At 50.7% G+C, this 24,401-nt stretch overlaps 4 protein-coding genes across 5 annotated transcripts; 3 read left to right on the plus strand and 1 right to left on the minus strand.

Annotated features, from left to right (window-relative positions):
- Positions 1 to 2,726: 2,726 nt before the first annotated feature.
- Positions 2,727 to 3,435, plus strand: LOC122923998 (histone H1B-like). 2 transcript variants are annotated; one of them, XM_044274925.1, is made up of 2 exons: positions 2,727 to 2,785; positions 2,837 to 3,435. In XM_044274925.1, the coding sequence occupies exons 1-2, from the start codon at positions 2,727 to 2,729 to the stop codon at positions 3,375 to 3,377; spliced, it is 600 nt and encodes a 199-aa protein (XP_044130860.1). In that variant the 3' UTR covers positions 3,378 to 3,435. The 2 variants fall into 2 exon arrangements, with proteins under 2 accessions (XP_044130860.1, XP_044130859.1); XM_044274924.1 differs by having other exon boundaries at positions 2,727 to 3,435.
- Positions 3,436 to 4,256: 821 nt separating this feature from the next.
- Positions 4,257 to 5,104, plus strand: LOC122924001 (histone H2A type 1-like). Its single transcript, XM_044274926.1, has one exon. The coding sequence runs from the start codon at positions 4,426 to 4,428 to the stop codon at positions 4,816 to 4,818; it is 393 nt and encodes a 130-aa protein (XP_044130861.1). The 5' UTR covers positions 4,257 to 4,425; the 3' UTR covers positions 4,819 to 5,104.
- A 1,529-nt stretch (positions 5,105 to 6,633) lies between these two features.
- Positions 6,634 to 7,103, plus strand: LOC122923996 (histone H2B 1.1). Its single transcript, XM_044274922.1, has one exon. The coding sequence runs from the start codon at positions 6,685 to 6,687 to the stop codon at positions 7,063 to 7,065; it is 381 nt and encodes a 126-aa protein (XP_044130857.1). The 5' UTR covers positions 6,634 to 6,684; the 3' UTR covers positions 7,066 to 7,103.
- A 212-nt stretch (positions 7,104 to 7,315) lies between these two features.
- On the minus strand, positions 7,316 to 8,267 carry LOC122923997 (histone H4). The gene has a single exon (XM_044274923.1). The coding sequence runs from the start codon at positions 8,089 to 8,091 to the stop codon at positions 7,780 to 7,782; it is 312 nt and encodes a 103-aa protein (XP_044130858.1). The 5' UTR covers positions 8,092 to 8,267; the 3' UTR covers positions 7,316 to 7,779.
- Between the last annotated feature and the right edge of the window lie 16,134 nt (positions 8,268 to 24,401).

Raw genomic sequence — 24,401 nt, forward strand, 5'->3', positions numbered from 1 at the left:
TACTATACTGTACTATAATATACTGTGCTGTACTATACTATACTGTGCTGTACTATACTATACTGTGCTGTACTATACTGTACTATACTATAATATACTGTGCTGTACTATACTATGCTGTACTATACTATACTGTGCTGTACTATACTATACTATAATATACTGTGCTGTACTATACTATTCTATACTGTACTATAATATACTGTGCTGTACTATACTATTCTATACTGTCCTATACCATACTGTGCTGTACTATATTGTGCTGCACTATACTATACTTTGCTGTACTATGCTATACTTTGCTATACTATACCGTACTATACCATAATATACTGTGCTGTACTATACTATACTGTGCTGTACTATAATATACTGTACTATACTATAATATACTGTGCTGTACTATACTATACTGTGCTGTACTATACTATAATATACTATACTATACTATAATATACTGTGCTGTACTATACTATACTGTGCTGTACTATACTATACTGTACTATAATATACTGTGCTGTACTATACTATACTGTGCTGTACTATACTGTGCTGTACTATACTATACTATAATATACTGTGCTGTACTATACTGTACTATACTATACTGTGCTGTACTATACTGTACTATACTATACTATAATATACTGTGCTGTACTATACTATACTGTGCTGTACTATAATATACTGTGCTGTACTATACTATAATATACTATACTGTGCTGTACTATACTGTACTATACTATAATATACTGTGCTGTACTATACTGTGCTGTACTATACTATAATATACTGTGCTGTACTATACTATTCTATACTGTACTATACTATAATATACTGTGCTGTACTATACTATTCTATACTATACTATACTGTGCTGTACTATACTATACTATAATATACTGTGCTGTACTATACTATTCTATACTGTACTATACTATAATATACTGTGCTGTACTATACTATTCTATACTGTACTATACTATACTGTGCTGTACTATACTATACTGTGCTGTACTATAATATACTGTGCTGTACTATTCTATACTGTACTATACTATACTGTGCTGTACTATACTATACTGTGCTGTACTATACTGTGCTGTACTATACTATAATATACTGTGCTGTACTATACTATACTGTGCTGTACTATACTATACTGTGCTGTACTATAATATACTGTGCTGTACTATTCTATACTGTACTATACTATAATATACTGTGCTGTACTATACTATTCTATACTGTACTATACTATACTGTGCTGTACTATACTATACTATAATATACTGTGCTGTACTATACTATTCTATACTGTACTATACTATAATATACTGTGCTGTACTATACTATTCTATACTGTACTATACTATACTGTGCTGTACTATACTATACTGTGCTGTACTATAATATACTGTGCTGTACTATTCTATACTGTACTATACTATAATATACTGTGCTGTACTATTCTATACTGTACTATACTATAATATACTGTGCTGTACTATTCTATACTGTACTATACTGTGCTGTACTATACTATACTGTGCTGTACTATACTGTGCTGTACTGTACTATACTATACTGTGCTGTACTATACTGTGCTGTACTATAATATACTGTGCTGTACTATACTATAATATACTATACTGTGCTGTACTATACTGTACTATACTATAATATACTGTGCTGTACTATACTATACTGTGCTGTACTATACTATGCTGTACTATCCTATACTGTGCTGTACTATACTATACTGTGCTGTACTATAATATACTGTGCTGTACTATTCTATACTGTACTATAATATACTGTGCTGTACTATTCTATACTGTACTATACTATAATATACTGTGCTGTACTATATCGTGCTGTTCTATACTATACTTTGCCGTATTGTCCTGAGATTACGGAGGTGCAATGAGGGGGATTATAGGGGCAGTTTTCTCCACATTTCTTACTCCCCAGAATATTTCCGGGGGTCAGTAAAGCGGGGTCCATACTTCTGGGGGGCGGGGCCATACTCTGCCCCATTGTACCGGCACCCCCTCTGCTGCAGCCCTGGCCACAAGACGCATCTCTGCTCCCTGAGAGCCCTGTACACACATGAGGCGGCATCACTGCAGCGGGGAATGTGCGGGGACACGGAGCACTGGAGCCGGCAGGGAGCGGAGGCCGCCGCCTGTGTTACCCTCCCGGGCTCTCCGCGGCTCCAGCTCCCCCCGCAGCGTCCGAGCAGCTTCCTGCGGCCCCACCTTGTGGTAAAGAGCCCTGGGATGGGGACGAGGGCCGGGAAGAGAGGGAACGAGCCCCCGCAGCGGAGCCATCGGGCCGGATCCAGCCGGATGTGCAGAACGTCAGGCAGAGCGGGAGGACTGTGGCGGAGATCCCGGGGCCTGCTCCCGCCTCCTCCGCCACAGACGGCGGCACACGGTGAGGGGGGATGTCCGGGAGCAGGCAGGCGCGGAGAAGGCGGCCTCTCCTGTCCGGTTCTAGCCGCTAAAGGGCTCTTCTCCCGGGCAGGGAAGCACAAGGGGAGAGCGGAGCTGCAGCCGGGCTGAGAGGGGTGAGGGCGGGGCCTGTGTCTAGTGTCAGCCAATAGCCGCGCAGGAGGGCGGAGCTCAGCAGCCAATCACTGCGCAGCGCTCCACATATAAGAGGCGGCCCCGGATCCGGCCTCAGTGTTTTCTCCAGGAGTCTTTGTGTTTCAGTCTCACACGATGACAGAGACCGCGCCAGCAGCAGCAGCCGCTCCTTCTCCCGCCGAAGCGGCCGCCAAGTCCAAGAGGCAGCCGAAGAAATCCACCGCTGCAGGGGGCGCCAAGAAAAGCAAGAAGCCGTCCGGTCCCAGCGTGTCCGAGCTCCTCGTCACAGCCGTGTCCGCCTCCAAGGAGCGCAGCGGGGTGTCTCTGGCCGCCCTGAAGAAGGCTCTGGCTGCAGGAGGATGCGATGTGGAGAAGAATAATAGCCGCATCAAGGTGGCCATCAGGGCTCTGGTCACCAAGGGGACCCTCACCCAGGTGAAGGGCAGCGGCGCCTCCGGCTCCTTCAAGCTCAACAAGAAGCAGCAGGAGACCAAGGACAAGGCGGCCAAGAAGAAGCCGGCGACGGCCAAGAAACCTGCAGCTACTGCGGCCAAGAAACCCGCCAAATCCCCGAAGAAGCCCAAGAAGGCTCCGGCCAAGAGCCCGAAAAAGACCAAGAAACCGGCCGCGGCCAAGAAAGCAGCCAAGAGCCCCAAGAAGCCGAAGGCTGCCCCCAAGCCCAAGAAGCTGGCCAAGAGTCCGGCTAAGAAGGCGGCCAAACCCAAGGCTGCCAAGAGTCCGGCTAAGAAAGCGGCGAAAGCCAAGAAGAGCGCGGCCAAGAAGTAACCGGCGCCGCCCGCACCTCTCCCCAAAGGCTCTTCTCAGAGCCACCACCTCCTCCTCAGACGAGCTCCACTCCGCCCTTCTACCCTCTTTCTAGGGGGCGGGTTAACCCTGTCAGCGCCGCTCTCTTCAGTCTATCAGGGCCTCTTTGCTCGGCTGATACCCGCCCTCTGCTGGTAGTGATGCCGCCGCTGAGTGTACTGTGCGTGCAGGGGGTCGTGCGCTCTATCCCTGGACACCAGCGCAGCGATGGAGCCGCTCTTCTCCGCACAGTGAATACGGGACTGTTCTCCGTTGGGGAGCGGGAGAAGGCGGCCACTGACGGGTTAATACTGAGCAGGCTATGGGGGCGGGGCTATAGAACTAGTACCATGGCTTTTGAAATACCCGCTCAATTACCGTCCGGTAAGAATTCAGCGGCCGTGGAGAAGCTCCGCCCCCGACTCATCTGAATGCATGAATGTTAGCCCCTCCTGCTACTCCGCCCCCCAGTTTAGCTGAATATATGGATGTGAGCCCCTCCCCTCCTGCTGCTCCGCCCCCGGGTCAGCTGAATGAATGGATGTGAGCCCCTCCCCTCCTGCTCCGCCCCCCGCTCTTCTCAGAGCCCCCACCTTCTCTAGGACGGAGCTGCCGCATTGTGTGAATACATGGAAGCCTCATGTCCGAGGCGGATTATTCCCTCATTATAGACCACTGATCGGGAGGATGAGGGGAGTAGTGATCGGCCAGAGAGAAGGATGGGGGGAGTAGTGATTGGACACTTGACGAGGTAGTGCAGGACGAGCGGCTGGATGGATCCACAGAGCCGGGCACTCGGGGATACACCGGGACACGGTGCTATGGGGGCGGCCGGCAATTGGTGGAGAAAAGAGGGCGTGTCCTCACAAGCCTTTTCAGGTCATCTGCTTCCTCATTGGCTGCAGGATTTGGCGCTGAAAACCGGATTTGGATTCAGCCAATCACAGAGGAGTTCCCCCTGCGCCACCCGGGTATAAGAGGTGACGGGCGGAGCGGGGCTGTCAGTCTCATCTGTACAGAGAAGAGAACGATGTCTGGACGCGGCAAACAAGGAGGCAAAGTGCGGGCTAAGGCCAAGACCCGCTCATCCCGGGCAGGGCTCCAGTTCCCGGTCGGCCGTGTGCACAGGCTCCTCCGCAAGGGCAACTACGCCCAGAGGGTGGGCGCCGGCGCTCCCGTCTACTTGGCCGCTGTGCTCGAGTATCTCACCGCCGAGATCCTGGAGCTGGCCGGCAATGCCGCCCGCGACAACAAGAAGACCCGCATCATCCCCCGTCACCTGCAGCTGGCCGTGCGCAACGACGAGGAGCTCAACAAGCTGCTGGGCGGAGTCACCATCGCCCAGGGAGGCGTCCTGCCCAACATCCAGGCCGTGCTGCTGCCCAAGAAGACCGAGAGCAGCAAGCCGGCCAAGAGCAAGTGAGCCCGGCTCTGCCCCGCCCCAAACCAAAGGCTCTTCTAAGAGCCGCCCACATGGTCTGTACGACTGAGCTGGCGATGCCGCTGATCTCCGCTGTGGAGGCGTCACACAGGGGCACTTACCGCTCCTGACTAGAGATGGGAAGTTTGGATGTTTTACATGAATGGAGTCTTTGGCTTCAGTTGCTGACTCGGGCTGACAAGTGACCCGGAGCCGGATAGGTAATAAGTGTTAGACCAGTGGTGCCCTGACGGAGGACTAGAGGGGGAGCTGGGGGCACTGGTCTGGGCATTATACTGAGTGGGGGGCACTGCTGAGTCCTATTATACGGACAGCACTGGGAGGGCTTTATACCGCTGCAGCCTGCTCCTAGACTCCGTGTGCTGCTCTAGTGACTCATAGAATAGGAGGAGTCTATAAGTAAGTAGGATGATGGGATTCTTAGCCTCAGCGCACGACCCCCTGTACTGTGTGCGCCTCCGCTCCCCCCTGCTGCTCTGACATGGATCGGACAGCACTACTCCGGACATAGTGCGGCAGACATTGCTGCTGGAGAGGGTTTGGCCGCTGATTTCTAACCGGACTGTAATTGAGCGGGAATTTCAAAAGCCAGAGATCAGCCAATCACTGTAAAGCACTTGCTCTATAGCTCCGCCCCCTTCTCCCGCAGCGCTGAGTGGAGATGGCGGTGGGCAGGGAGGATGGAGGTGGTTATCGGTCACGGTCAGCCAGTCCCTTATAGACGGGGGACATACAGAGAGAGCGCCTTCTGGATAAAGGAACTGCTCTTACTAATCACAGTGCTGAAAGGGTTAACCCGCCTCCTGTGAGCAGAGGTGGAGAACGAGGGGCGGAGTGGAGCTCGTCTGAGGAGGAGGTGGTGGCTCTGAGAAGAGCCTTTGTTGGGTGCGGGGCGCAGATCTAAGCCCTCTCCCCACGGATCCTGCGGGCCAGCTGGATATCCTTGGGCATGATGGTGACCCGCTTGGCGTGGATGGCGCAGAGGTTGGTGTCCTCGAAGAGCCCGACCAGGTAAGCCTCGCTGGCCTCCCGCTCTTCTCCGCACAGTGAATACGGGACTGTTCTCCGGTAGGAAGGTCGTGGGGAGCGGGAGAAGAGGGCGGAGCTACAGAACAACTACGTTACAGTGATTGGCTGATCTCTGGCTTTTGAAATTCCCGCTCAATTACCGTTCAGCGGCCGTGGAGGAGCAGTCCATTACACACAGGGGACGAACCCTCTGCAGCAGCAATGTCAGGTGCGGTAAGTGCTCCTGTGTGACGCCCAGACCATCAGAGCACAGGACGCCTCCACAGCGGAGATCAGCGGCGCCAGCTCTGCAGGGCGCCTTCTCCCGCTCCCCATCGGAGAAGGGGAGAACAGTCCGGTATTCACTGTGAGGAGAAGAGCGGCTCCATCGCTGCGCTGGTGTCCAGGGATAGAGCGCACGACCCCCCTGCACGCACAGTACACTCAGCGGCGGCATCACTACCGGCAGAGGGCGGGGCGGGTATCAGCCGAGCAGAGAGGCCCAGATAGACTGAAGAGAGATGTTAGCCCCGGCTCAGCTTAATGGATGGATGTGAGTTATGCCCTTCCTGCTGCTCCGCCCCCCGGCTCATCTGAATGGATGGATGTGAGCCCCGCCCCTCTGTTTGCTCCGCCCCGGCTCATCTGAATGGATGTGAGCCCCGCCCCCGGCTCAGCTGGATGGATGTGAGGCTGCCAATTGGGAGAAGTGGAGACACCACGTGACCCTCTCGTCCAGTAGATCAGCGCGCAGTCAGCAGCAGCTCATTTGCATGGCCCGTGTATAAATACCGCTGCGGTGGGAGGAGGAGAACAGACGAGATTGTGTCTTCAGTCAGAATGCCCGAGCCAGCCAAGTCCGCCCCAGCGCCCAAGAAGGGCTCCAAGAAAGCCGTCACCAAGGTCCAGAAGAAGGACGGCAAGAAGCGGAGGAAGAGCAGGAAGGAGAGCTATGCCATCTACGTCTACAAGGTGCTGAAGCAGGTGCACCCCGACACCGGCATCTCCTCCAAGGCCATGGGCATCATGAACTCCTTCGTCAACGACATCTTCGAGCGCATCGCAGGGGAAGCCTCCCGCCTGGCTCACTACAACAAGCGCTCCACCATCACCTCCCGGGAGATCCAGACCGCCGTGCGCCTGCTGCTGCCCGGAGAGCTGGCCAAGCACGCCGTCTCCGAGGGCACCAAGGCCGTCACCAAGTACACCAGCGCCAAGTGAGCGCCCCCCGCTCTCCGGACCCAAAGGCTCTTCTCAGAGCCCCCACCCTGTCTCCAGCAGAGCTGCTCCCCGTTCTCACAGTGGCTGCGGTTTCCTCACTGTCAGCTAGATGAGATGCGGTACCGCTAGTGGAAGTTACAATACAAGCTCCCCTCATCCTGCTCCATGTCCGTTCACTACTCCTATCATCCTCCCTGAGGGGAGGCTGAGCTCTGCTGCCGCTCAGTGGAGGACGAGGCTCCGCTCCTACGGGCACATAACGGCTGAGGGATCCAGAGCTCTGCTCCTATTTGCTGGGGGTGTTCAGCATCTCGTCGCTCATTGGCTCATTTGAATTTCCCGCCGAGCTGCTAATCTACAGGAGGAGCCGGTCATGTGACCCGTATCAGCGCCGCTCATTGGCGTCATTGTCTCTGCAGCTCGGATTAACCCCTCAGTCTCCGAGCAGAGCTCGTCTTGTAGCTGCGGGGACAGGAGCGGTGGAGAACACCCGGGGCTCGGGATTTACATTACTGGGGCTTTCTGTATTGTGGACCTCCGGCTGTACTGAGCACAGGGCGCCGCTGATCTCGGCCAATTGTCCGCTCGCCGTCCCCGGATATGCGGGCGGTGTTAACCCCTCAGTGGCTGAGCGCAGAAGGAATTGTAGCTTCTCCCCGGGAAGATGTGGGCGGCTCTGAGAAGAGCCTTTGTGCTGTGAGGACGGAGGCAGCATTAACCCCCGAAGCCGTAGAGAGTGCGGCCCTGGCGCTTGAGCGCGTAGACCACGTCCATGGCGGTGACGGTCTTCCTCTTGGCGTGCTCGGTGTAGGTGACGGCGTCCCGGATGACGTTCTCCAGGAAGACTTTCAGCACCCCGCGGGTCTCCTCATAGATGAGGCCGGAGATGCGCTTGACGCCTCCCCTGCGAGCTAGACGGCGGATGGCAGGCTTGGTGATGCCCTGGATGTTATCGCGGAGCACCTTCCTGTGCCGCTTGGCGCCGCCTTTCCCGAGCCCTTTCCCTCCTTTACCGCGACCAGACATCTTCTAGGTGTGAGCAGAAAGCAGTGACTGCTCAGCCCAGAGCCCTCCTTTATATGGAGCATGGGCGGACCTGGAGGAGAACTGCACGGAGAGGCTGGGGGCGGGGCTGTTCCTGAACTCCAGGCCCCGCCCTCCCGCTCTGATTGGCTGAGCTCAGAAGTGCTGGTGGTTTTCATTTTCCAGCCTATAAATTACATTATATCCTCCGCATTATATTACAGCCTCTATATTATATTATCAACCTCAACATTATATTACAGCCTCCATATTACCAGCCTCTGCATTACATTACAGCCTCCACATTATATTACCAGCCTCCATACTACCAGCCTCTGCATTACATTACAGCCTACACATTATATTACCAGCCTCCATACTACCAGCCTCTGCATTACATTACAGCCTCCACATTATATTACAGCCTACACATTATATTACCAGCCTCCATACTACCAGCCTCTGCATTACATTACAGCCTCCAAATTATATTACAGCCTACACATTATATTACCAGCCTCCATACTACCAGCCTCTGCATTACATTACAGCCTCCACATTATATTACAGCCTCCATATTACCAGTCTCCACATGATATTACAGCCTCCATATTATATTACAGCCTCCATATTACCAGTCTCCACATTATATTACAGTCTCCACATTACATCACAGCCTCCATATTACCAGTCTCCACATTATATAACAGCCTCCATATTACATTACAGCCTCCATATTACCAGTCTCCACATGATATTACAGCCTCCACGTTATATTACAGCCTCCACATTACATTACAGCCTCCAAATTACCAGCCTCCACATGATATTACAGCCTCCACATGATATTACAGCCTCCATAGTATATTACAGCCTCCACATTATATTACAGCCTCCATATTATATTACAGCCTCCACATTACATCACAGCCTCCATATTACATTACAGCCTCCATATTACCAGTCTCCACATGATATTACAGCCTCCACGTTACATTACAGCCTCCATATTACAGCCTCCACATTACATTACAGCCTCCAAATTACCAGTCTCCACATGATATTACAGCCTCCACATGATATTACAGCCTCCATAGTATATTACAGCCTCCACATTATATTACAGCCTCCACATTATATTACAGCCTCCATATTATATTACAGCCTCCATATTACCAGTCTCCACATTACATCACAGCCTCCATATTATATTACAGCCTCCACATTATATTGCAGCCTACAGATTTCATCCTTCACACTATAGTAAGGCCTCCATATTACCAGCCGGTTCTCATTAAGGTCATACTGGGGGGGGGGGGGGGGGGGGGGGGTAGAAGCATCACCAGCTCCATATGCAACAACTACCGTCTATAATGAGCAGCTTTCTTCAGACTCCAAATTATATTACAGCCTCCATATTACATTACCGGCCTGCACATTATATTACAGCCTCCACATTATATTACTAGCCTCTACATGATATTACAGCCTTTATATTACAGACTCTACATTATATAACAGCCTCTATATTACCGGCCTCCACATTATATTACAACCTCTACATTATATTACAGCCTCCATATTTCATTTCAAGCGTCCACATTACATTACAGCCTTTACATTACATTACAGCCTTTACATTACATTACAGCCTCCACATTACATTACAGCCTCCACATTACATTACAGCCTTTACATTATATTACAGCCTCCATATTACCAGCCTCTACATTACATCACAGCCTCCACGTAATATTATCAGCCTCCATACTACCAGCCTCCACATTATATCACAGCCTCTATATTATATTACAGCCTCCATGTTACATTACCGGCCTCCACATTATATTACCATAATCTACATTACATCACAGCATAAACATTATGTTACAGCCTCCATATTTTCAGCCTCCACATTACATCACAGCCTCTACATTACATAACAGCCTCCACATTACATCACAGCCTCAACATTATATTACAGCCTTCATATTACCAGCCTCTGCATTACATTACAGACTCCAAATTATATTACAGCCTCCATATTACATTACCGGCCTGCACATTATATTACAGCCTCCACATTATATTACTAGCCTCTACATGATATTACAGCCTTTATATTACAGACTCTACATTATATAACAGCCTCTATATTACCGGCCTCCACATTATATTACAGCCTCCATATTTCATTTCAAGCGTCCACATTACATTACAGCGTCCACATTACAGCCTCCACATGATATTACCAGCCTCCACATGATATTACCAGCCTCCACATGATATTACCAGCCTCCACATGATAATACCAGCCTCCACATGATATTACCAGCCTCCACATGATATTACAGCCTCCACATGATATTACAGCCTCCACATGATATTACAGCCTCCACATGATATTACAGCCTCCACATGATATTACCAGCCTCCACATGATATTACCAGCCTCCACATGATATTACCAGCCTCTACATTACAGCCTCCACATTACATTACAGCATCCATATTATATTACAGCCTCCACATTATATCACAGCGTCCTCATTATATTGCAGCCTCCACATTATAATACAGCCTCCACAATACATTACAGCCTTTACTTTATATTACGGCCTCCATATTATATTACAGCCTCCACATTACATTACAGCCTACAGATTTCAGCCTTCACACTATAGTACAGCCTCCATATTACCAGCCGGTCCTCATTAAGGTCATACTGGGGGAGGGGGGGGAGGGGAGGTAGAAGCATCACCAGCTCCATATGCAACAACTTCCGTCTATAATGAGCAGCTTTCTTCAGCCTCCCTCTGAAGACACCACCCGGCTCCAGCAGCAGGACCTCCAGCAGAACCTGACCCAGCAGGCGGTGACAGACTTGGTCCTGAGGGATCCAGGCCTGGGTCATGTTAATGACCGTGAGCTTGTCCACATTGGCTGTGGACAGGCGGCTGCGCTTGTCTGTAGAGATGTCGCGAACATAACATTTTCCATTTGCGAACGGGCGAACCGCCATTGACTTCAATAGGCAGGTGAATTTTAAAACCCACAGGGACTCTTTCTGGCCACAATAGTGATGGAAAAGTTGTTTCAAGGGACTAGCACCTGGACTGTGGCATGCCGGAGGGCAGGGCCGCCATCAGGGGGGTACAGCCGATACCAGTAAGGGGCCCGGACCCTGGGGGGGGCCAGGCCATTTCCAATTTAATACTTTTATTTTTTTGTGTCTGCAGGGGGGCAATTGATTGTTCCTGGCCCCGTTGCCCGACCCCCCCCCCCCCCCCGCTCCGCTCCGCTGATTCGGCCGCCGCATTGCTGTGTTACTACAACCTAACCTGCGGACGGTATTCCGGCTGCATTCCCCTTTAAAAGGCTTTGGAGCCGCTGCGCAGAGGAACGTAGCTGCAGGTGACGTCAGACGCTGTGCCTGTCGCTGCCTGCTGCTGCCCCACGCCGGGACGCCGCCGGCATTCAGATTAGCGCGGCGGGAACTTGAACTTCTGTTCTTGCAGTGCGGTCTGTGGTCACTGGTCTCGTCTGACTGGTCTGTCTGGCCTCTGGCTAGTGGCTGGGAGTGGGAGCCTGGGGCGGACTGCCTGGCCCTGGTGGTAAACTAATCAAATCTGGACTGGAAAAAATAATTTGTGGAGGTAACTTGTGGTCTGTGGTGGTCTGGAAGCCTGCCCAGCTGCCCCAGTGCCCTCACCCCCTCCTCCATCACACACATGATCTTGGACGGACCCCCCCTAATAATTCATTAGGTCCAGATAATATAATTATCACAGGCAGAGAAAGACAGTTTTATAAAACATCACAGGAACCCCAAAACATGCAATAACCCCAAAACATATCCTCGGGAACCGGGGGATCTGGGTGACCACATGTCCAAACTTCCCCCAGATCCGTTCAGTAGTCTGGAAGATACAGTGTAATGCAGATTCTGCAGAACATATACAGGCTATATCTAACATAATCACTGTATAATGTGTCCCCTGTTCTATAGTTTACAACTACTGCCCGATGTCTCTGTGCACCAAATACCGGCGAGATGGCACCGTGTAGAAAAGTCCGAACCGTGTCTGTGAGTTAAAAATGGCCGCCATCCATTGTTCTCACCGTGTGCTCCATCCATTGTTCTCACCGTGCGCTCCATCCATTGTTCTCACCGTGCGCTCCATCCATTGTTCTCACCGTGTGCTCCATCCATTGTACTCACCGTGTGCTCCATCCATTGTACTCACCGTGTGCTCCATCCATTGTTCTCACCGTGTGCTCCATCCATTGTTCTCACCGTGTGCTCCATCCATTGTTCTCTCCGTGTGCTCCATCCATTGTACTCACCGTGTGCTCCATCCATTGTTCTCACCGTGTGCTCCATCCATTGTTCTCACCGTGCGCTCCATCCATTGTTCTCACCGTGTGCTCCATCCATTGTTCTCACCGTGTGCTCCATCCATTGTACTCACCGTGCGCTCCATCCATTGTTCTCACCGTGTGCTCCATCCATTGTTCTCTCCGTGTGCTCCATCCATTGTTCTCTCCGTGTGCGCCATCCATTGTACTCACCGTGTGCTCCATCCATTGTTCTCACCGTGCGCTCCATCCATTGTTCTCACCGTGTGCTCCATCCATTGTTCTCACCGTGTGCTCCATCCATTGTACTCACCGTGTGCTCCATCCATTGTACTCACCGTGTGCTCCATCCATTGTACTCACCGTGTGCTCCATCCATTGTTCTCACCGTGTGCTCCATCCATTGTTCTCACCGTGTGCTCCATCCATTGTACTCACGTGTGCTCCATCCATTGTACTCACCGTGTGCTCCATCCATTGTTCTCACCGTGCGCTCCATCCATTGTTCTCACCGTGTGCTCCATCCATTGTTCCCTTTCGTCCTTACAGCAGCCCAAGTGGGGTATTTGCCCCTGTGAAGCTGGTCAGGACAGGCGGAATTTTTATTGAACAAAAAATTTCTGCCTAAGTATCCTAATTAGTAAATAACTAATTAAGCCCTTACCCCATATAACCCGTCCCCTAACTGGACGGGGTTGCTTTTTTATTGTCCTGTGGACTCCAGGACAGGCTAGACTCCTTACTGGAGTCTCCCATTGTTATACTTGTAGTATTATAATATTATAATGTTTAATTCTGCCTTCTCTTATCTTCTAGGAGCGGTGTCCTGCCCTCTCCTGCCTCAGGTGGATGACTTCTGGGCCCATCTACTCTTCCAGGCATCGTTGGATTATATTCCAGTCACAGTGCCATGCTTTCTTACCGCCGCTGTGGATCTTCAGAAGCAGTCGCTTCCGCTCTCCTCCGTCGTCTCGCAAGAACCGGAAGTGCGTCATTGACGTCAATTCCGGTCCCCGGCTCCGTCCTCCAGCGCTGTCTTCAGCGCTTCTCTTGTATAAAGTCTTCATAGGTCCGTGCCCTCAGGTAGGACAAGGGGGCCTAACTGGGGGACATGGAGAAATTATATTATTTTAATTAAGGTTGCGATTTTAAAGGGTTTCTACCACTTGCAGATCACATATTTGGTGATCAGACACTAGCGATCCGCTAGTGTCTGATGTAGCTTACAAGCTAATTATTACCTTAATCCGTTCGGCCCATACCTCAAAAAAAGCACTTATATCTTTATGCAAATGAGCCTCTAGGTGCTATGCAGGCGTTTTTCCAGCACCTAGAGGCTCCGTCTACCTTGCAGTTTGCCGCCCATCGCCTCGCTCCAGCACGCCCATCTTCAACTCTATTCGATCCTCCCCCTGCTTCTGCCTTCCGAAATCTCGTGCCTGCGCCGTTCGTCGCGGCATTCGGCGCAGGCGCAGTCAATGTCTGACCGCTCCGTGCTCAGACATTTCCACTGCGCCTGCGCCGATGACATCGGCGCAGGCGCAGTGGAAATGTCTGAGCACGGAGCGGTCAGACATTGACTGCGCCTGCGCCGAATGCCTCCGAATGCCGCGACGAACGGCGCAGGCGCGGGATTTCTGAAGGCTGAAGCAGGGGGAGGATCGAATACGGTAAGAGATGGGCGTGCTGGAGCGAGGCGATGGGCGGCAAACTGCAAGGTAGACGGAGCCTCTAGGTGCTGGAAAAACGCCTGCATAGCACCTAGAGGCTCATTTGCATAAAGATATAAGTGCTTTTTTTGAGGTATGGGCCGAACGGATTAAGGTAATAATTAGCTTGTAAGCTACATCAGACACTAGCGGATCGCTAGTGTCTGATCACCAAATATGTGATCTGCAAGTGGTAGAAACCCTTTAAGTCTGGAGACCCACCCCCAGGGAGGGAGAGTGGCTTTGCTCCTCCCCCTTGCACTATTTAAGGCACCTGTGTGAGGCAGGTCAGTGTTGCTCTCAGTTTTCTGAGTTCAACTGACATCTGCTGTTTGGCTGCTCCTGCGCTCAGGAAGTTCCTTCAAGTCACCTTGCTTTTTCTTTCTAAGATGGCATTGCCACCTCATGGTAAGGTACTGCTCTCTTTTTAGAGCCATTCTTGGGTCCAAATTCTTATCCTGTTGTCTGTTTCTTAGGCAAATCCACTCAGAAGCAGAAACATCTCGCCTGCTCCAGCTGCAGCACCCCGTTGCCGGATTCGTACGAATTCCACCGATGCCCAGGCTGCCGACCCAGACCAACGGACCCAGAACCAACGGTGGTGGAGATGTTTTCCTGGATGAAGCAGTTCATGGATACGTCCATTGCCGAGATTAAGGGAGCAGTCTCTAACAAGAGGCCCAGACAGGCTTCTCCTGGTCCTGCACCCATGTCTGAAGACGTCATCTCCATTGAGGATAATTCTTCCTCTGAGGAAGAGAGTTCGGCCTTCCTCTTTCCGGCCGAAAAAACCCAAAGACTGTTGCGCTCCATCAGGTCGAGGGACCATGATGTTGAGCAAGGGGAAGCTCCACAGTCCACCTCTAGGGGGCCAAGGGCCTTTAAAGTGGACGAGTCTTTAACCACCTCCCGACCGCTGTACGCAGATATGCGTCCGGGAGGTGGTTGCTTTACTCCTCCTGGACGCATATACGCGTCATCTTGCGAGACGCGAGATTTCCTGTGAAGGCGCGCGCGCTCACAGGAACGGAAGGTAAGCGAGTGGATCTCCAGCCTGCCAGCGGCGATCGCTCGCTGGCAGGCTGGAGATCCGAATTTTTTAACCCCTAACAGGTATATTAGACGCTGTTTTCATAACAGCGTCTAATATACCTCCTACCTGGTCCTCTGGTGGTCCCTTTTGCTAGGATCGACCACCAGAGGACTCAGGTAGGTCAGTACAGTCGCACCAAACACTACACTACACACACCCCCCCCCCCGTCACTTATTAACCCCTTATAAACCCCTGATCACCCATGATCACCCCATATAAACTCCCTGATCACCCCCCTGTCATTGATCACCGCCCTGTCATTGATCACCCCCCTGTCAGGCTCCGTTCAGACGTCCGTATGATTTTTACGGATCCACGGATACATGGATCGGATCCGCAAAAATCATACAGACGTCTGAATGGAGCCTTACAGGGGGGTGATCAATGACAGGCGGGTGATCACCCATATACACTCCCTGATCACCCCCTGTCATTGATCACCGCCCTGTCACTGATCACCCCCCCTGTAAGGCTCCATTCAGACGTCCGCATGATTTTTACGGATCCATGGATACATGGATCGGATCCGCAAAACACATGCGGACGTCTGAATGGAGCCTTACAGGGGGTGATCAATGACAGGCGGGTGATCACCCATATACACTCCCTGATCACCCCCCTGTCATTGATAACCCCCCTGTAAGGCTCCATTCAGACGTCCGCATGTGTTTTGTGGATCCGATCCATGTATCCATGGATCCGTAAAAATCATGCGAACGTCTGAATGGAGCCTTACAGGGGGGTGATCAATGACAGGCGGGTGATCACCCATATACACTCCCTGATCACCCCCTGTCATTGATCACCCCCTGTCATTGATCACCCCCCTGTAAGGCTCCATTCAGACGTCCGCATGATTTTTACGGATCCATGGATACATGGATCGGATCCGCAAAACACATGCGGACGTCTGAATGGAGCCTTACAGGGGGTGATCAATGACAGGCGGGTGATCACCCATATACACTCCCTGATCACCCCCCTGTCATTGATCACCCCCCTGTAAGGCTCCATTCAGACGTCCGCATGTGTTTTGTGGATCCGATCCATGTATCCATGGATCCGTAAAAAATCATGCGGATGTCTGAATGGAACCTTACAGGGGGGTTATCAATGACAGGGGGTGATCAGGGAGTCTATATGATTGATCACCCCCCTGTCATTGATCACCCCCCTGTCATTGATCACCCCCTGTAAGGCTCCATTCAGACATTTTTTTTGGCACAAGTTAGCGGAAATTTTTTGTTTGTTTTTTCTTACAAAGTCTCATATTCCACTAACTTGTGTCAAAAAATAAAATCTCCCATGAACTCGCCGTACCCCTCACGGAATCCAAATGCGTAAACATTTTTAGACATTTATATTCCAGACTTCTCACGCTTTAGGGCCCCTAAAAAGCCAGGGCAGTATAAATACCCCACATGTGACCCCATTTCGGAAAGAAGACACCCCAAGGTATTCCGTGAGGGGAATATTGAGTCCATGAAAGATTGAAATTTTTGTCCTAAGTTAGCGGAAAGTGAGACTTTGTGAGAAAAAAACAAAAAAAAATCAATATCCGCTAACTTATGCAAAAAAATAAAATAATTCTAGGAACTCGCCAGGCCCCTCATTGGATACCTTGGGGTGTCTTCTTTCCAAAGTGGGGTCACATGTGGGGTATTTATACTGCCCTGGCTTTTTAGGGGCCCGAAAGTGTGAGAAGAAGTCTGGGATCCAAATGTCTAAAAATGCCCTCCTAAAAGGAATTTGGGCCCCTTTGCGCATCTAGGCTGCAAAAAAGTGTCACATATGTGGTATCGCCGTACTCAGGAGAAGTTGGGGAATGTGTTTTGGGGTGTCATTTTACATATACCCATGCTGGGTGAGAGAAATATCTTGGTCAAATGCCAACTTTGTATAAAAAAATGGGAAAAGTTGTCTTTTGCCAAGATATTTCTCTCACCCAGCATGGGTATATGTAAAATGACCCCCCAAAACACATTCCCCAACTTCTCCTGAGTACGGCGATACCAGATGTGTCACACTTTTTTGCTGCCAAGGTGGGCAAAGGGGCACATATTCCAAAGTGCACCTTTTGGATTTTGCAGGCCATTTTTTACACATTTTGATTGCAAGGTTCTTCTCACACATTTGGGCCCCTAAATTGCCAGGGCAGTATAACTACGCCACAAGTGACCCCATTTTGGAAAGAAGACACCCCAAGGTATTCCGTGAGGGGCACGGCGAGTTCCTAGAATTTTTTATTTTTTGTCACAAGTTAGCGGAAAATGATGATTTTTCTTTTTTTTTCTTTTTTCCATACAAAGTCTCATATTCCACTAACTTGCGACAAAAAATAAAAAATTCTAGGAACTCGCCATGCCCCTCACGGAATACCTTGGGGTGTCTTCTTTCCAAAGTGGGGTCACATGTGGGGTATTTATACTGCCCTGGCTTTTTAGGGGCCCAAATGTGTAAGAAGTCTGGGATCCAAATGTCTAAAAATGCCCTCCTAAAAGGAATTTGGGCACCTTTGCGCATCTAGGCTGCAAAAAAGTGTCACACATATGGTATCGCCGTACTCAGGAGAAGTTGGGGAATGTGTTTTGGGGTGTCATTTTACATATACCCATGCTGGGTGAGAAAAATATCTTGGTCAAATGCCAACTTTGTATAAAAAAAATGGGCAAAGTTGTCTTTTGCCAAGATATTTCTCTCACCCAGCATGGGTATATGTAAAATGACACCCCAAAACACATTCCCCAACTTCTCCTGAGTACGGCGATACCAGATGTGTCACACTTTTTTGCTGCCAAGGTGGGCAAAGGGGCACATATTCCAAAGTGCACCTTTCGGATTTCACCGGTCATTTTTTACACATTTTGATTGCAAGGTTCTTCTCACACATTTGGGCCCCTAAATTGCCAGGGCAGTATAACTACGCCACAAGTGACCCCATTTTGGAAAGAAGACACCCCAAGGTATTCTGTGAGGGGCACGGCGAGTTCCTAGAATTTTTTATTTTTTGTCGCAAGTTAGTGGAATATGAGACTTTGTAAGAAAAAAAAGAAAAGAAAAAATCATCATCATTTTCCGCTAACTTGTGACAAAAAATAAAAAGTTCTATGAACTCACTATGCCCATCAGCGAATACCTTAGGGTGTCTACTTTCCGAAATGGGGTCATTTGTGGGGTTTTTCTACTGTCTGGGCATTGTAGATCCTCAGGAATCATGACAGGTGCTCAGAAAATCAGAGCCGTTTCAAAAAGCGGAAATTCACATTTTTGTACCATAGTGTGTAAACGCTATAACTTTTACCCAAACCATTTTTTTTTGCCCAAACATTTTTTTTTTATCAAAGACATGTAGAACTATAAATTTAGCGAAAAATTTATATATGGATGTCGTTTTTTTTGCAAAATTTTACAGCTGAAAGTGAAAAATGTCATTTTTTCGCAAAAAAATCGTTACATTTCGATTAATAACAAAAAAAGTTAAAATGTCAGCAGCAATAAAATACCACCAAATGAAAGCTCCATTAGTGAGAAGAAAAGGAGGTAAAATTCATTTGGGTGGTAAGTTGCATGACCGAGCGATAAACGGTGAAAGTAGTGTAGTGCCGAAGTGTAAAAAGTGCTCTGGTCATGAAGGGGGTTTCAGCTAGCGGGGCTGAAGTGGTTAAAAACGTACTTTTATAGATATGCTAATGAGCCCCTAGGTGCTATGTGGGCGTCATTAGCACCTAGAGGGCTCCGTCCACTAACCATTTCAGCCGCCCATCGCGTCCCTCCAGCCCGCCCCGCTCCTGTTGATTGACTTGAAACTTCTCAGTATCTCGTACCAATTCCCGCGCCTGCGCCGTGCGCTTCTGTATTCTCCCGGCGCCGGCTTCCTCACTGCGCCTGCGCCAACTACGTTACAGTGAGGAAGCCGGCACCAGGAGCGCGGCATTCACTCACTGCGCCTGCGCCGAATACAGAAGCGCACGGCGCAGGAATTGGTACGAGATACTGAGAAGTTTTTAAGTCAATCAACAGGAGCGGGGCGGGCTGGAGGGACACGATGGGCGGCTGAAATGGTTGGTGGACGGAGCCCTCTAGGTGCTAATGACGCCCACATAGCACCTAGGGGCTCATTAGCATATCTATAAAAGTACGTTTTTAAGGTGAACGGCAGCAGACAGATGATAAGTAAGAACACTGTGATGGACATCGCTAGTGTCAGTCAGCTAAATAGGACCACATCTGGTGGTAGAAACCCTTTAAATCGTTACATCAGGAAGAAGCGTTTCCGGATGGAAACCATTCGCTCTGTTTTAAACATCCTGAACCCAGGAGATATGATGGTAACTATAGACCTGAAGGATGCTTACCGTCATGTTCCCATCTACCCAGCACACAGGAAATAGCTCAGAGTTGCTGTGGCCTTGCAAGGGGTAGTGAAGCACTACCAGTTTGCGGTATTGCCCTTCGGCATATCCTCAGCTCCGCACACCTTCACAAAGGTAGTGGCTCCTGTGGTTGCCCATTTAAGACTTCTTGGGCTAGAGGTCGTACCGTACTTGGACGATTGGCTTTTAAAAGCCGCAAACGCAGACGTCCTGCAGAGTCAGCTTCAACAAGCTCTCCAGATTCTCCAGGGTTTGGGTTGGCTGATAAATTGGGACAAGTCGCACTTAGTCCCGTCAACCACGAGAACGTTCTTGGGGTTTGTGATCGATTCACAACTGATGACCCTGTACCTGTCCCCACAGAGGAGGGACAGAGTAATAAAAGCCGCACAGTCTCCTATACCACCCAGACGAGTCTCCATAAGGGTTCTTATGAGGATGTTAGGCCACATGTTAGCATCTGCGGATGCAGTTCCTTGGGCCTTATGGCACCTACGCCCACTTCAGGAGGAGGTCTTAGCAGCTTGAAGTCGCAAGCCCAAAGACCTAGACAGAATGCAGTCCCTGTCGGTAGAAGTCCGTTCTTCGCTCAAGTGGTGGAAGAACCTAAAAGATGGGAGGTCTCTGGTTCAACCTCGTTCGATCACGTTGACCACGGACGCTTCCCTGCTGGGCTGGGGAGCCCATCTGGAGGACAACCCAGTACGAGGTACTTGGAATCCCCAGGAGAAAATCCTCTCATCCAGCTGGAGAGAGCTGAGAGCGGTAGAAACTAGCCCTCCTTCATTTTGCTCCTCTCATCCGCGGTTAGGCGGTGAGAGTCCGGACAGACAACACAACTGTGGTCGCTTACCTGAACAGACAGGGGGGGACGAAATCCCAAACCCTCCTGAGGGAGGTGGGTTCTATTCTCTCTTGGGCAGAGAGCAACCTATCCCACCTAATGGCAGTCCATATCAAAGGAGATCTCAATGTGGTGGCAGATCGCCTGAGTCGGGCCTGCCGGTTCCAGGAGAATGGTCCCTGAACAAGAGTATCTTCTCCATGATACAGTATAATGAATAGACCGCGCTGACTGTCCGGTGTAAAATCGTAACTAGTGATCAATATCTCAATACGTAGCACAAAAGGTAGTGTCCGCCGCTGTATCCACCTTAACTAATTGAAATAGTGTCCGGAATTACTTGTCAATAATAGAGATGAGCGAACCCGAACTGTATAGTTGGGTTCGTACCGAATTTTGGGGTGTCCGTGACTGTCATGGTCTTACCTTCTCACTGTTCTCCTTCGTTTGACATGTGCTGGCGGCCATCTTGGTTTCTGGGTTTCTTGTAGCCTCCCACCCTGCGGCTTCTCCTTCCCACTGGGAGGAGCTGGATGCCTAGCTCATATATATAGAAGGTCTGTGGCTTCAGTTCCTTGCTTGGTCCTCCTGTGTTCACATGCTCCTAAGACTGCTGCTGCTTCTGGTTCCTGATCCTGGCCTCGTCTGACTACCCCGTGGTTCCTGATCCTGGCTTCGTCTGACTACCCTTCTGGTTCCCGACTTCTGGCTTCGCAAGACCCTGCTTCGGTTTAGCCATCCGTTTGGACTTTTGCTACAGCTTGATTTTCAATAAAGCCTTCTTATTTCCACTTATCTCTTGTTGTACGTCTGGTTCATGGTTCCATGACATTAGGACCAAGCCATGAATTCTGACGGTACATGGCCATCCTCGCTACCTACGCTGGTTGCCAGACTTGATCAGCAGGATCACCTGTTGGGTCGGTTCGCTGTGGCGTTGCAAACCCTGCTTGAACGCACGGCTCATTTCGCTTCCGTTGCCGATGGGTCAGTTGTCGCTCCTGGGCCCGCTCCTACTGCCGCTCCGGTTGTTGCGCCAGAGTCTACCCCGACACCTGTTGCTGCGCCTGCGGTGTCTCGGGGTATGACCGGTTCTGCCCCCCTTCCACAGCGCTTTGGGGGAGAGCCAACTCAGTGCCGAGGTTTCCTTAACCAGGTGGGCATTTATTTCGAGTTGCTGCCACATGCCTTTCCTACTGAGAGATCAAAGGTGGGCTTCTTGATCTCGCTGCTCTCGGACAAGGCCTTGGCCTGGGCCAGCCCTTTATGGGAGAACAACAATCCGGTGGTTGCCGAGTTTTCCGGTTTTGTTGCTTCTCTTCGGAAGGTATTCGATGTGCCGGCTCGTGCTGCCTCTGCTGCGAAGCTCCTTATGTCCATCAGACAGGGTTCACGATCCGTAGCTGAATACGCCATTGAGTTTCGTACCCTGGCAGCAGAGGTGGGCTGGAATAATGAGGCTCTGGTCGCTGCTTTCTCTCATGGTCTCTCGGATGCCTTGAAGGATGAGGTTGCAGCTAAGGACCTACCAGTGGAGCTCGAGTCTCTTATTTCTTTCCTGATTTTGATTGACACCAGACTCAGGGAGAGACCTTCCTTTAAGGAGAGCCTGCGGAGGTCTTCTAACAGATTGGCGCCTACGTTTGCTGTCCCACCCGTGCCTCCCTCTCCTCCCACGCCTCCTGGGGATGACTTGTCTGGGGGTGAACCCATGCAGCTGGGGTTTGCTCGCCTGTCCGAGGGGGAGAGGGTACTCCGGAGACGCGAGGGCCGATGCATGTACTGTGGTCTCGGTGGGCATTTTCGGTTGGCATGTCCGAACCGTCCGGGAAACGCTCGCACCTGAGATCCTGTCGGGGGCAGATCTTGGGTGGAGTCTCCTCGTCCCCGGTTTCCCGTGTTGACAAACCACTGATCACTGTTGTCCTCTCCTGGGTCGGGGGCTCGGTGACGACCCAGGCGTTGGTGGACTCTGTTGCTGGTGGTTTGTTCATTGATAGTGTGTTCGCTGCCGCCAATTCCATTCCTCTGCAGCCTCGAGGTTCCCCACTGGCTCTTGAGGCGATAGACGGCAGACCCCTTCTGCCGTCACACGTGACTCATGAGACCCTTCCAGTGGGGATAGCCATTGGTGCCGTTCACAGAGAGTCGGTCTGTCTCCAGGTGATTTCGTCTCCACACTACTCGGTGGTCTTGGGGTACCCCTGGCTCCAGAAGCATAATCCGACTTTCGATTGGAGATCGGCCGAGATCCTGTCGTGGTCACCGCAGTGTGGGGCTAGTTGCATCCATGGGCCTGTCAAGTTGCTGTGTACTTCCTCGGACTCTCTGTTGCCTCCTGAATACGAAGAGTACCGGGATGTATTCGATAAAGTGCGCGCGGTTGCCCTACCTCTGCACCGCCCATACGATTGTGCCATAGAGTTACAATCTGGTGCCGTTCCTCCTCGTGGCAAAGTCTATCCACTGTCGGTAGCGGAGAATGAGGCCATGGAGGAGTACGTGAGGGAGGCGCTTTCACGCGGACACATTCGCAAATCCTCGTCCCCGGCAGGGGCTGGATTTTTCTTTGTGAAAAAGAAGGGCGGTGAGTTGAGGCCTTGCATCGATTACAGGGGTCTCAATCGCATCACGATCAAGAACGCTTACCCGATACCCTTGATTTCCGAGCTGTTCGATTGCCTCAAAGGGGCCACGGTCTTTACCAAACTCGACCTGAGGGCGGCATATAACCTGGTAAGGATCAAGGCCGGCGATGAGTGGAAGACCGCGTTTAACACCAGGACCGGTCATTATGAATCCTTGGTTATGCCCTTTGGGTTGTGCAATGCGCCCGCAGTCTTCCAGGAATTCATCAACGATGTTTTCCGTGACCTGTTGCAGCAGTGTGTGGTGGTCTATTTGGATGACATCTTGGTATATTCCGAATCCATGGAGGCCCACATTATGGATGTCAGACGAGTGTTGCAACGGTTACGAGAGAACAGGCTGTTCGGTAAGCTTGAGAAATGCGAATTTCACCGATCCCAGGTAACCTTCTTAGGTTACATCATTTCCGCTGAGGGGTTCTCCATGGATCCTGAGAAGGTTTCGGCTGTCTTACAGTGGCCCCAGCCCAGTGGTCTCCGTGCCCTGCAGCGCTTTTTGGGCTTCACCAATTATTATCGGAAGTTCATCAGGGACTTTGCTATGCTAGCCAAGCCTCTCACGGATCTGACCAGGAAGGGCAGTAATTTCCAGGTCTGGCCGCTCGAGGCCATCCGAGCTTTTGAGGCTCTAAAGTCCGCCTTTGTGTCGGCTCCGATTCTGTCGCATCCCAACCATGGGTTGCCCTTTGTCCTCGAGGTGGACGCGTCTGAGACGGGAGTAGGGTGACAGGGGCCTAAATCTCTCAAAATCCTCTGTTCTATTGCTGGGTGACATGAACCCCCTTTTGCCGTGTATTAACCCCTGCTGTGCCTGGGTGACATGGGCCTAAATCTCTCAAAATCCTCTGTTCTATTGCTGGGTGACATGAACCCCCTTTTGCCGTGTACTAACCCCTGCTGTGCCTGGGTGACAGGGGCCTAAATCTCTCAAAATCCTCTGTTCTATTGCTGGGTGACATGTCCCCCCTTTTGCCGTGTATTAACCCCTGCTGTGCCTGGGTGACAGGGGCCTAAATCTCTCAAAATCCTCTGTTCTATTGCTGGGTGACATGAACCCCCTTTTGCCGTGTATTAACCCCTGCTGTGCCTGGGTGACAGGGGCCTAAATCTCTCAAAATCCTCTGTTCTATTGCTGGGTGACATGAACCCCCTTTTGCCGTGTATTAACCCCTGCTGTGCCTGGGTGACAGGGGCCTAAATCTCTCAAAATCCTCTGTTCTAATGCGGCTCTACGAATGGTGAGGCCAGAACAAGTACAGGTGATAGTAGATTGGGCTGCTGACAGT

The sequence above is a fragment of the Bufo gargarizans genome, unplaced genomic scaffold (genome assembly GCF_014858855.1).
Source record: "Bufo gargarizans isolate SCDJY-AF-19 unplaced genomic scaffold, ASM1485885v1 original_scaffold_2131_pilon, whole genome shotgun sequence".
NCBI classification, from domain to species: Eukaryota; Metazoa; Chordata; class Amphibia; order Anura; family Bufonidae; genus Bufo; species Bufo gargarizans.

Excerpts from the sequence above, each read along its gene's own strand:
- LOC122923996 (XM_044274922.1), top strand. The coding sequence starts at position 6,685 with ATGCCCGAGCCAGCCAAGTCCGCCCCAGCGCCCAAGAAGGGCTCCAAG.
- LOC122924001 (XM_044274926.1), top strand. The coding sequence starts at position 4,426 with ATGTCTGGACGCGGCAAACAAGGAGGCAAAGTGCGGGCTAAGGCCAAG.
- LOC122923998 (XM_044274924.1), top strand. The coding sequence starts at position 2,727 with ATGACAGAGACCGCGCCAGCAGCAGCAGCCGCTCCTTCTCCCGCCGAA.
- LOC122923997 (XM_044274923.1), bottom strand. The coding sequence starts at position 8,091 with ATGTCTGGTCGCGGTAAAGGAGGGAAAGGGCTCGGGAAAGGCGGCGCC.